General features: G+C 45.8%; 1 protein-coding gene and 1 non-coding gene across 2 annotated transcripts in view; one reads left to right on the top strand and one right to left on the bottom strand.

Annotated features, from left to right (window-relative positions):
• The window catches only part of Phgdh (phosphoglycerate dehydrogenase), a 34,555-nt gene that overhangs the window by 8,640 nt on the left and 13,161 nt on the right, over nt 1–12,754 (bottom strand). Inside the window, exons 5-8 of the mRNA XM_027940252.3 lie at nt 12,627–12,725; nt 3,026–3,158; nt 2,369–2,517; nt 517–669 (exon numbers count right to left, since the gene is read on the bottom strand). Coding sequence (XP_027796053.1) covers nt 517–669; nt 2,369–2,517; nt 3,026–3,158; nt 12,627–12,725 — 534 coding nt within the window. The remainder of the gene's footprint in view (nt 1–516; nt 670–2,368; nt 2,518–3,025; nt 3,159–12,626; nt 12,726–12,754) is intronic.
• Nucleotides 6,430–6,536, top strand: LOC114096785 (U6 spliceosomal RNA). Its single transcript, XR_003583494.2, has one exon. It is a non-coding gene; the product is annotated as a U6 spliceosomal RNA (small nuclear RNA).

The raw sequence follows: 12,754 nt of genomic DNA, 5'->3' as shown, positions 1-12,754 counted from the left end.
GCTGGCAGGGAGGGTTCCTACTGGTAGCTGAGGACAGCAATTGTCACAGCAGGGTGAGACTCTGGTCCTGGACACGATGCAGAGTGCTCTGGGGAGTTTACAGGGTGCCAGCTCCCTACAGGGACTTTCTGGGCAGGCTCCCCACCCCATCTCTCACCACCCACTGCGTACAGCTGTGTTACCCTAACAACACTGGTGTTCCCAAGGCATGTGGAGAACAAAGGCTCTTTCTCTGGAGGCTGAGCCCTGGGAAGGGCCACAATCTCTGCAGCAGGGCTACAATATAACAGAACTAACTAAGCTCCCTGCTCCAAGGTCTCAACTCTCAAGGTTGCAGATAGGCAGCTCCTGCCCACCCTGTCCCGATGAGAGCAGACTCAAGCGAATTCCCTCCTCTGCAGCCCCCAGGGACGAATCTGTTCACCCCCACCCCAACCCTGCTGTCACCCCCACCATGACTCTCTCCGGGTCTCCTCCCTCTGCCTCCAGGCCCCAGCCCCACACAGTGATACTTACAACCCCTGTGAGAGACTTCCCCTTCACCATGTCCACAAACTGGACAGCGATCTCCTCCCCACAGCGGCTCTGGGCCTCCTTGGTGCTGGCACCCAGGTGGGGGCAGCTGATGACGTTCTCATGGTCCACCAAGGCTCGGTCCCGTGGTGGCTCCTGCTCAGAAAGAGATGCCTCTAGATTGGCCACAATGGACTGACCCTACCCCTTGGGGCTGCTCCTGGGCACAAGGGAAGCCGTAGGAGAGGAAGGCAGGGGCTGTACCACCTTCTACTTGTTTTGCCAGTGGCCCCTGGAGTCTTTACCAGCTTCCTCATGAATGTTACATCATAGCAGAGTGGGCAGAGCAGAAACTGTGGGTTCCAATCTCACTTCCACCACTTCCCACCCAGGGGCCTTGGGGGAAAATCCTCCATCTCTTTACGCCTCAGTTTCCTTATCCATGAAATGGTTGAACACTCTCTAGATCACATTGTTGTGGGGACTGAACACTAGAGGTCCTGATATTGCCAACCAGTGGAAGCAATCATTACTATTGTTGCTGGGTTTTTCCCTGTAACTCACCCCTACCTGGCATCCTTATGGCATTTAACCATCTGTGTGTTTTGTAGGGCTCTTAGCACAATGTCCTGCTCTTCACAGGCACCTTACACACGTAAGAGCATTGGTACTCACCAGGACAGGCTGCCCACTGGTACCATCCCAACCACTCACTCCTGTGCCCCTTCCACCCTTTCTAGTCATTGAGCAGAATACTGCCCTTGGGAAAGTGACTTAGGGTTCTTCTTTTCTGGGCACTCTCCCCAGGGATCTGTTGTTTCCAGCCACCTAATAGCAGGTGGGACAAAGACATTGAAGACATCAGAGGTACTACATTAAAGAGGATGGCCATACAAAGAAGGCCGCCTCCTCCATGGAGCTCACAAAAGAGAGATGGATGGCCAGGAGTACAAATCCAAATGCACTGTGCACTCAAGGGTAGGAATAGACAGTGAGTGCTACAGGGATTCAGAGAGGGTCAGCAATTTGCCAAAGCCACACTGCTAGTAACCTGTACACCACAAATGCCTAATCCAAAGTACATGCTCTCTCTTGAGTCATAGTTAGGAGCCATGATACTATGGAAATGCACTCTTCTGCATCCGACCTGCTGAGGTTGAGCTTCTGCTTCTGGTGGGAGAGCAACCCATCACAGGCACCCTGAGGGAATACTGCCACTGTCCTTGGGCTTCTGTCCCTCTCTGGGAAAGAGGAAAGGAAGAGGAATGCTAATGGATACAGGGTGGACTGTTTTCTTGGCCACAGGACTGCACTTAAATCAGGGACCTGTAACAATATATTAAGCTGTTCTCTCCCTTCCCCAAATCCTCAACCTCACTGATTTGACATGGTCTTTCCTCCTAGTTATCAACATGGCAGCAGTCAAAGAAGTCTGAGACCAGGACTTGGGTCCTATTTAAAACAAGAGTTTTTGCTGGGTGGCACACGCCTGTAATCAAGTTTGAGGCCAGCCTCAGAAACTTAGAGAAACCCTAATTCAAAAATAAGAAATGAAAGGGCTGGAAACGTAGTTCAGTGGTAGAGTGACACGGGGTTCAGTACCTAGTACCAAAACAAAATAAAATCGAACAACAAAAAAACTAACACTGTGTTCTGCAGAAGACAGAATGGCTGCTCCTTAGCAAGTTCCTCAAACCAGACAGGTGTATTCTCTGGTGAAACAGTTTTTCTCATTTACCATTAATGCCAGACACTCTGTGCTAGACTTCCTGAAAAATGCTGGGCTCTCTCTGGCCCTGGCCTCTCGACTCCTTGTCTCGCTTCCTCCCGTGAGACCTGGGTTGCAAGCACTTACTTCTGTAAACACGTCCAGTGCGGCTCCCGCACACTGACCAGACTGCAGGGCCCGGAGCAGGGCACCTTCATCCACAATCCCTCCTCGAGCACAGTTCACCACACGCACACCCTTCTTGCACTGGGCGAAGGTACTGTCATTCAGCAAGCCTGGAAGAAAGAGAGGACCCTGCCTGCTGTGACGATGTTGGGTCTCATGTGAGGCACAACTCCAGAGGCCTTGGCTCCCCTGAACCAGCTCTTTCCCCAGAGGCCTCTCTTCCTTCTGGAAAGCTCCCTCTGTCTTCTCACCTCTTCCTAGACATAGAATCCCTGTCCTGGACCCAGTTTAGAAATATCCTAGGAGTTCTTGAGCTATTGGTGCTTCTAGTGTGTGTAAGAATCAGAATGGCCTGCAGGGGCCTTATCAGAAATCCACACGGGTCACTAGTTGCACATACAATCAGCTCACCCAGACACCTGTATACTTCCAGCTAGCTCACCCCTCCTTCATCTCATCAGGAGCAGCTGACAAATGCTCTGCATAACCATGTTCTGCAGGACCTGGTGGGCCCCTTCCCAAACCAGCTCAGCAGCATCTGCAGAAGGCCCAGACCAAAGGTCCACTCTATCTGGTGTGTGGCTTCTGTGGCCAACCCATAAGATAGAGGCATGCTACCTGTCGTGGAGGGTAGGAGAGGTGTGTGAACAGTGATGAAATCGCAGAGAGGCCAGATCTCCTCCAGGGGCAGCTGCTGGACACCGAAGGAGGCTGAGACTTCTGGAGAAATGATGGGATCGTACCCTATAGTCTGATCAGAAGTGAGAGAGATGAAGAAAGCGTCATTATCAACTCTGGATACTCACATTATTAATAATAGCTACCATTTATTGAGCATTTGCTACATACAAAACATCCTCCAGTTTAATTCTGATAACGAGCCTGGTGCTACTTTAGCACCGTGGGAAGCAGGACTGTGCAACCAGGAGGGGACACAGCCAGAGAAAAGCTCCAACTACAAGCAGTTACAAGAGCATTCCAGGTGTGGCTGGGCAAGGTGGAGCTTGGAAACCCTGAAACAGGAACCCTAAGTGAGGGACCACAATCATGTGGGGAGCAATAAGGTCATCACAGGGTAGACCAGGCAAGGAAAGGGCGGCTGCAGATGGAAGGCATACAGGTCCAGGAAACAGACAGGTGCACTAAAGATTCAGACAGTGAGGAAGAAGTGAGGGAGGAGGGCATCACTGGTGCAGACAGGATCAGGAATGACACCAAGATGTGTCACTGGGGACATGGTTGAAATATCAGAGCCGACAGCAGCAGAGAAAAAACAGTACATTTCTTTGAAATTTCTTTTAGTAGGGCTTTATGGCACAATTTGTATCACTTGGCATCTAAGACAACACGGAGGTATAAATGACTAATGGCAAGTTCTTTAACAGGGCTGGTTTGATTGGGATGGGGAGCAAGGACATCTGGGAGAAGAAAGTTTGAGACATAAAAGCACCAGGGATAGGGAAGCCTGAGACAACCTTGGTCTAGGCTGGCCAGGGAAGATGTGGAGCCCCCCAAAGAGGATCCTACCTGGGGCCACTGAAACGGAAGGTGGACTCCCAGGAAGTAGGGGCAGATAGGAAACTCAGGTGTAAACTACAGCAGCCTCATGAAATTGGGACCAGGTCATAAGATGTCAGTGGTGACACAACGGAAAGCTCAGATAGGAAAAAGGGCACATGCTCCTGGCGAATAAACACAAATATTTTTATTAAGCTCTCACTGGGGTTTTTACCTACCTCATTCCTGATGGGCTAGGGCCTATTATTTCCCATTTTACAAGGGAGAAAATGAGGCAGAGAGGTGACAGCTGACGCAGAACACGAGCCAGGCATTCTGACTCCAGAAGCCTGCCCTCCTCGTGTAAGTGGCTGGAAGCTGGGCAAACAGAAGAGGTGGGCAAAGGGCACAGGTCAACACGAGGACTTGGGAGTGGTGACAGGAGCCCAGTGTCTGTCATGGGAGACAGCAGCAAGGTTCCCATCAGCACAGGGAACCCAGAGAAGGCACTCTCCCTGAATCTGAGCCATCAGAGGGCTATAACCCTGGGTGAGAAAGCAAAGGTGACGCCAGATGAAAACGTGTCTCCTGCATCAGACAATCTTGGGTGCCCAACATGCCAGTCTCAGCAAGGGTCATGCTTTCAAGGTTACCAAGCCAGTGCAAGAAGCCAGGCAGAGCCAGCAACCAGGTATCAAGTTCTACCTCTTACAACAGCAAAGATCTATCCACTTTCTGCTTGGTCTACCCAAGAGGCCTTTCCAGGGCTCCCTCCAGGAGCTCAGGCCCTGTCTGCAATACCAACTGGGGGAAAAGAGGTAGAGGAGCCATAAGAGTCTGAAAGGCATCCACATCCAAGAAGGCAGGGAGACGACGTGCCAGGGTAGGCCTGCGGCACCCCAGGGATGTACTTGTAATCCAGAGCCCTGCCTCAGAGGCACCAACCACATATCAAAGCAAGTGTCAGGCCCCTCTGGACCCAGGTCCTCAATCCCAAATAAGAATGGGTGAATGACTTCAGCCACCCCCTGCTTTAATACCCAATCCTTTAAAGTTTCTTGTAAAAAAAAAAAAAAAAATCCCCCTTAACACCGAGAGGAGAATGTTCAGAGCTAATCTAGCAGGAAAAACCAAAACAAAACAAAAAACAGCATAATACTTGAGCTGCAGATCTCCCTGGGTGGAGGAATTAGGTCCCTCCTTTGCTCTTTTGAGTTCTCAACTATATGGGTTTGTAGATTCCTTTTGGAATTAGGGGAACATAAAAATTATTTTACAATACAGTGGAAAAGAAGACTTTGGTTTCCAATGCAGAACAGCAGGGGAAGAAAATAAAAATGCTTATGCATACGTCAAAGCCTTTGGATTCCATATTTCATTATTTGCCTTGTGGAATGAGCCGAGCAAAGCCACGCAGCCCCAACCCAACCACTGCTGTCCATTTGAGGCTGCTTCCTGGGGCCTACCAGGACCATAGCCACAGGGCACCAAGGGCTTACAAGTTCTGGACCCCCAATCAGATACTGCCATTCCCTTTTATATGAAACCTACTCATTTCTGGTGTGGAGAAGGAAGTGTCCAGGGGAGGAGGGAGGATCCCTGTCTTCACCCTGACAAGTCTTCTTTGTCTGCTGACACTGAACAATATCCCCATTCATCTCTAATCCAGATGTATTTTTTTCTTCATGTGGAGCCAGGAGAAGAAAAGCACAGCCTCAAGGAAGGAGCTCACAGCACCCTATTGGCCTGTTCTGTTCTCAGGAGCCAAGACTGGGAGGAGGAAGGATCCCGCAGTCCTGGCCTGGCCCAGTGCCTCTGCTAAGCCAGCAGGTGCCTGAGGCTGCTGGGAGCAGCCTGGGAGAGGAGCAGACAAGCATCTTCCTAGTGGTTGGCAAGGCACCCACTCAGTTTCTTTCTCACAGAGACAATATCTCATTTATTTGCAGATAAATAACTACGGGGAACAAATTTGGCTGAAAAAAGCCTTGTTCTCATTTTCACATGAGATAACTAGAACAGAAAGTAGCTGAACTCAGTTAGGGTTCCTACACAGGAGAGAATAGCCTAGCATATGTTTGGGGAGTTGAAAAAATGACATCAGGTCCAGAAGTCATGTGCTTGCCCAGTGTCCTATCTATCCTGGAAAAGATCAGATGTCCTACAGGATGCAGAAGTTGGAGCACTTTCAAGTACATGCCTTTCAAAGATTATTCCCAGAGAGGGTCCTTGGGGAGAAATAAGAAGGATTCCCCCACCTCAGTACCAGCCCCAGCCCCAGCCCCAGCCCCAGCATAGACTCTTAATGTTGGAGCAACAGAGGAGAAAACCACCTTTTCTAAGCAGTTCTCCAGGGGTATTTCAGGACACCCTGGGAGGCTCTTCTTCTAGTTCTAGGGTGCTGCTGGCTCAGCACAGGATGGAGGAAAGAAAAAGCCTTCAAATTCAAGGGGCTCTAATGGAGAACTACAATGGTCACACTCCCTTCTATCCCACAGCCAAGTTCTTTAGCTTATCACTGGAACTCAGTGCTCACTTTGGCAGCACATATACTAAAATTGGAACAATACAAAGCAGGTTAGTATGGCCCCTGCACAAAGATGATATGCAAATTCATGAAACATTCCATGGTTTTGGAATCCTTATATAGCATTCATGAGGTTATAAATTAGTACATCTGCTATGGAGTAGTTATCTCAGAAGACTAGGAATGGAACTACCATATGACCCAGCTATACCACTCCTTGGCATTTATTCAAAAGAATTAAAGTCAATGTTCTATAGTGATACACACATACCCATGTTTATAGCAGTGCAATTCACAAGAGTCAAATTATGGAACCAGCCTAGGTATCTGTTAATGGATGAATGGATGAAGAAAATGAGATATATATGGAATATATATATACATATATATGGAATATATATATACATATATATGGAATATATATATACATATATATATATATATATATGGAATTTTATTCAGCCATAAAGAAGAACAATTGTGTCATAAGCAGGAAAATGAGGGAATTTGAGAGTACAATGTTAACTAAAATAAGCCAAACTCGGAAAGTTAAGGATTGTATGTTTTTTCTAATGTGGAAGGTAGAGAGAAAAAAAAAAAAAAAGGGAAGAAAGGGGGGAGGGTAGAATCTCAGGAAAATAGAAGGGAGACCATTTCAGTAGAGGAAGGAAACCAGGGGGTGGGAAAAGAGAAGTACTGGAGAATAAAATTGATCAAATTATGTTATGTGCATGTATGAGCCTACTATGGGCAATTATACTACACCAATTAAAAAAAAAAAAAAAAGATCTTAAAGGAAAAAATAACTAATAAAGCCAGGCACAGTGGTGCACACCTGTAATCCCTGCCACTTGGAGGCTGAGTCAGGAGGACCACAAATTTGAGGTCAGTCTCAACCACTGAATGCAATCCTGTCTCAAAATAAAAAATCAGAATGGCTAAGGATGTCACTGAGAGGTAGAGCATCCCAGTTCAATAACCAGTGCTGAGAAAAACAAAACAAACAACAACAAAAAAAATCAGATCAGTTCAAAGCTGCTGAGGTAAAGACCCAAAGTCCAATACCTACTGTCTCCTGGAGCTTCCTCTCTGCTCCTACCTGTGTCCCTAGGACATCCTTCCAGAACCTGAGGATGTGGGAAGTTCTAAAAGCACTGCTTTAAGGCAGTAAGAATTCCAGGTACCAAGCTGAGACGAGAGCTGCCTATCCCACAGAGTATCTGTCCTCTGAACAGCTGAGCACAGTGACATGGTACAGGAGCTACATTAAACTAGTATAGATCACCAATGAAGCCAGTGGTGGTCCTGGGCAAAGAGCACACGCAGAGTGAAGGAAACTGCCCCTCTGTCTAGTCCTATTACCTGGAGCTTATCAGATGACCTTGCTGGGACTCAGTTTTCTTATCTGTAAACATGGGGTAATATGTTCAGTTGGTAAGCAGGGTGGTTGTGAGCAGAGTGACCGACACGGCAGACATCAGTAAATATTAGCTGAGTCTGATGGATCAGTAACAACTGGTGGCTCAGGTTCAAGGTCCATCCTTCTGGGCTAAAGTCAGATTCATCCCAACCCTGGCCACAAAGAAACTGTTAAGGGATGCTGATCCCTCCCTCTGGAAAACTTGGATAAGAAAGTACAAGGCTTAGTTCCAAACTGGCTTGGGTCTGTTAACACATTCTAGGGGACAGACTGGCACAAACTAGCTGAGTCTTTATTCAGCAACACTATTGAGAAAAATGTCTAAGGAAGAGGAGAATTAAGTATAAGACCTTATGGCTCACACCACCAGCAGGCTGCAGGCTGATTAGTACAGAGTGTGTGGAATTACACCTCCCTTGCTCTGGAATCTGTACTTCTTTTAATGCTGCCAAAAGTCATATTATCTTTTTTATCACGTTAATCACACTGCTCTTTTGTCAACCAAAGCCATCCTCTCCCAAGGAAAGGTTTTCACAAATGCTTCTCCGTGCAAAACTTGTCTAGTTGGGCCGGGGTTGTGGCTCAGCAGTAGAGTGCTCCCCTAACATGTGCGAAGTACTGGGTTCAATCCTCAACACCACACAAAAATAAATAAATAAAATAAAGGTATTGTGTCCAACTACAACTAAAAAATAAATATTTAAAAAAAAAAAAAAAACCTTGTCTAGTTGTTTTTCAGACACACAAAAAAGGAAATGATTCTAGCTAAATTTCCTGGTAGGATGCCTAATTACGTGAGCTTTCTTATGTCTTTTAGGACCTGATTCTGCATTAAATTCTGATTCTGTATTAAATTCCTTTCCTTGCTTCCTGTCATCCACAAATGACACATGGTCCAGGCTTTTAGGAGACAAAGTAGACCCCTATTCATGAACAATCTTCCTCCAGATGGACAATGTCAGTTCTTCAACCTGTTACTAATCACTTTAACAGTGGAAGCACCACCAAGCTCAGGGGCTGTATCTTAGCCCCAAGAGATCATGAAAGAGACCTAAAGTCTACATTTGCAAACAATCTATCATCGAAGGTATGGCAAAAAGAAAAAAAAAAAAGGCAATTTATCCATACAATGGAATTCCACACGAAAGTTTTAAAATGTGGTAAATCTAGCCAGTCTAAAACCTATAGTTTTATCACCTTCTTTCCATACTGGGAATTGAACCCAGGCACAATCCACCATTAAGCCACATCCCCAGTCCTATTTATTTTTTATTTTGAGACAGGGTTTCACTAAGTTGTCCAGGTTGGCCTTAAACTTGTGATCTTCAATCTCCCAAATTGCTTGGGATTACAGAAATGCATCACTTCACCAGGCAATATTTTTATTTTAATACTGCACACAATATTGTGTTCTCTACTGGCACAGATCCATAAAACTGTATGCATTTTATGTCAATGCACAGAAAAAAAAATGTGTGCATTTGGGTAATACATGCCAAACGGACTAGGTTTGGGAAACTAAATAAGGCTTTTTTTTTTTTTAATCTATATCCTAATTTTCCTGAGAATGAATTCATTTATTATATGACTAAAATATATTACTTTCACCCATTATACCCCATCATTCTATATATGGGATATCCATAAAAAACCCAAACTGAACAATAAATGTAGTACTTATAGTTGCTTTGAACTAAATATTGTCTTTAAGTTCTGCTCCTGTGAGAATACATTTAAAAATAGATGTATATTTCTAGATGTATCTATGAAAATTTGTGTGTGTACATAGATAGATAGATATGCAAAGGCTATATATGCTCTAGATTATGATTTCCAACATATTTTAATGCACCTGTGTAGATTTCATCGAAATATCTGCAGAATTTAAAACTTTGGACTTACTGGTTTAAACAGTCCAGATAAATAATATTTTCCATGCTCTACCAGTTCAATAATAGTTTCCAAAGAGAACAAGGCTAGTTTGAAACAGCCAGTGTTTAATAAAAATCAATCATTGTTTCCTCTCTGGACACTTAGATAAACTATCTTTTTCTTAATTTGTTAGAGAATCTTCCTTCCTTTAAAAAGGAGTCTTGCTCTCCATGACTGCTAGACAATGGGTAGAAGTTTGGATGATGAGATTGGGCTCTCTCTGCCCTGAAACAAAACTCATCAGGACACAGAAGTGTATTATTAGAGAACATGGCCAAGTTGAGCAGCCAAGAAAGAGAGGCCCATTTGGACCACTCACAAATGACCAGGGCCAGGCAGCTCTGGAGGAGCCGAGGTGGGAGGGGGACATTCCAGAGGTTTACAAAGAATGTATTTCAAAATCAAGACAGCTGTGAGTGACCTTCCAGATACTCTCAGACAGAGGATTTCCCAGGGGAAGCATGTGCACTCTCAAGGCCGTGGTGGGAATAAAACATTTGAGAAAATATGTTGTGGGTGATCTGCTGGAAACATAGGAAACGAAATCCGCAGGCTCCAGACATCTCTCTGAATAAACACGTGCCTGAGAGGTATCAATCATTTCCTGACGTTGATACTGAAGGTTCCACATTCCCATGCACCTCAAAAGCAGCTAGGGGCAGTTGGTAAGCAGACGAACAAGCTTCACTGCCATTGCCACTACTCAGGAAATGAAGTGGGGTTTACCGGCTGGACTCGGTCACCGTCATGATCTCCTTGAGGACGAATGCTCCTGAGCTAGAAGAGTCTGGTGGGTGGTGGTACACCAGGAAGGAGCGAGGGAATTAGGGACTGGCTGCTGGCATCTGTCTCCAAGTCACTGTATCATCAATGAAACACTCATCTGGTTGGCTTCATGTGCTCTTAGTGCTATTTAACCCCTGATGTTATGGTTTGGATATACGGTCCCCCAACAAAAAGCTCATATTAAATAATGGAGCAATGTTCAGAGGTGAGAAGATTATATTATGAAGCTGTAAGTTAATCAGTGTACTAATCCATTTGATGGATCAATGATTTGGAAGGACTACTGCACTGGGTGATAACTATTGGCAGGTGGGGCATGGCTGGAGGAAGTAGGTCACAAGAGGCATGTCTTTAGGGTTCATGTTTGGTCCCTGAAGCGTCAATCTTTCTGATTCCTGACTGTCATCATCAGAGCAGCCTTCTTCCACCATGATGTTCTGCCTCACTTGGGCCCACAGCAATGGGATCTAACCATGAACTGAGCCCCTGAAACTAGGAGCACAACATCAACTTCTCCTCCTCTGAGTTGTTCTTGTCAGGTATCTTGGTCACCGTGATGAAAATCCGACTACCATACCTGATCTTAGGTTTTAGAAGATCAGAATTCTCCATGGGCTATAGGTTGACCTTGATTCTCACAAAACATAAAGGAGGAGAAAGTGTTCTTGATGGCTCATGGCATCCCTCTACCCCTACACACAGAGCAAGGATGTGGTTTGTTTTCATGATCAAAAGAGCCTGCTGGGCCATGTCCACCTTTCTCGGGGATCTAGAAAAATCTCTCTCCTTCCCATTGCTGAGAATTATGAAAGAAATCTGACTTAAATAAATAGGGTGAAGAATGGAGGCAGGAAGCAGAGGAAGATATTCAATGTGGTATAATGGGATGCCCATACGGGTTCTAGGCTGCCATCCATTTCTGAGTTCTTAGGCAATGACTTACAAATCTGGAAATCAATATTGAGTTAAGGGTTGACCTATAACATCCCTTCTAGCTCTATGAAGGTACGAGGATAGAGATGAAGAGAAAGAGCAAGGGAGAACGGGAAAGTTCCAAAGCAGCTCTATGTAAACATGTTCTAGACATATGATAGTCTGATTATTGTTAAGACAATTTTCCTTAATGTTTAACTAAAGGCTTCCTGGCTGCAGTTTGACCCATAACCCCTGTAACTCCTTCAACAACCATGGTGAACTCGGGGATGTCTGCTGGCCCTCTTAGCCACCTCCATCTCTCCAGCCTGTCTGGGCAACACTGCAGGACCCTTCTCTCAATTGACTGGTCTCCCTGTTGGCAGGGTCTGTTGGATTAGCCTGAGGGGATGTCACTACAGTTGATCACAGTTTTCCCTTGACCAGAAGCCTCTGAGCTCCCAGAGTAGGAAAAGGTATGGGCCAGGCAGGATTTCTGAGACATCTTCTGGCCACTATGGGCTCTATAATTCTACCACAGTGTGCATACAAGCACCTTTAAATCTGCTTTTTTTTTTTTTTGTACTGGAGATTGAACCCAGAGGTGCTTTACCATTGAGTTTATTTTGAGAGAGGGTCTTGCTAAGTTGCTGAGGGTAGCCTCAAACTTGGGATTCTCCTGCTTCAATGTCCAGAGTTGCTGGGATTACAGGTATGTGCTATTACACCCCACACACTTTTTAATCTTTTCTGGAATAGGAAGAGAAACAAAAAGTACAGGACAACTGTAGTACTAAAAGTATTTGATGCTGTTTTATAAAGTATTGCAGGAGAGCAGAGACAGCAAACCAGGAGTCCTCACAGCCAGACAGGACAGGATGGACAGAGAGCTAAAACCCTCTCCAGCTCACTGGGACTCAGGGCTATTGACTCACTGGAGAGCTGACGGTCCTTTATCAAGTATTCCCAGCTTTTGAGTTCAAATGTCCTGGATAGCATGTCAGTGTTCCCTCCATCCCTGGCTTTAATGTGTAGTCAGGAGCTCTAAGGACCCATTTAAGACAAAGGCTCTGGCTTCTCCCAAGCTAAACTGTATCTTCCAAAATGTACAGAAAGCCCCATGTCCAAGGGGTCTGGCAACCTCTCACCTTCATCCCAAAGGACTGCATCCGGGTGGCCACCTCTCTCCCAATCCTGCCCAAGCCAAGAATTCCCAAGGTCTTTCCATTCAGCTCGATCCCCATGAACTGCAATGGGCAAAAGGCAGAGAAGTTGA

The sequence above is a fragment of the Marmota flaviventris genome, chromosome 10, assembly GCF_047511675.1.
Source record: "Marmota flaviventris isolate mMarFla1 chromosome 10, mMarFla1.hap1, whole genome shotgun sequence".
Lineage (NCBI taxonomy): Eukaryota > Metazoa > Chordata > Mammalia > Rodentia > Sciuridae > Marmota > Marmota flaviventris.
This window is presented reverse-complemented; position numbering and strand designations above follow the sequence as displayed.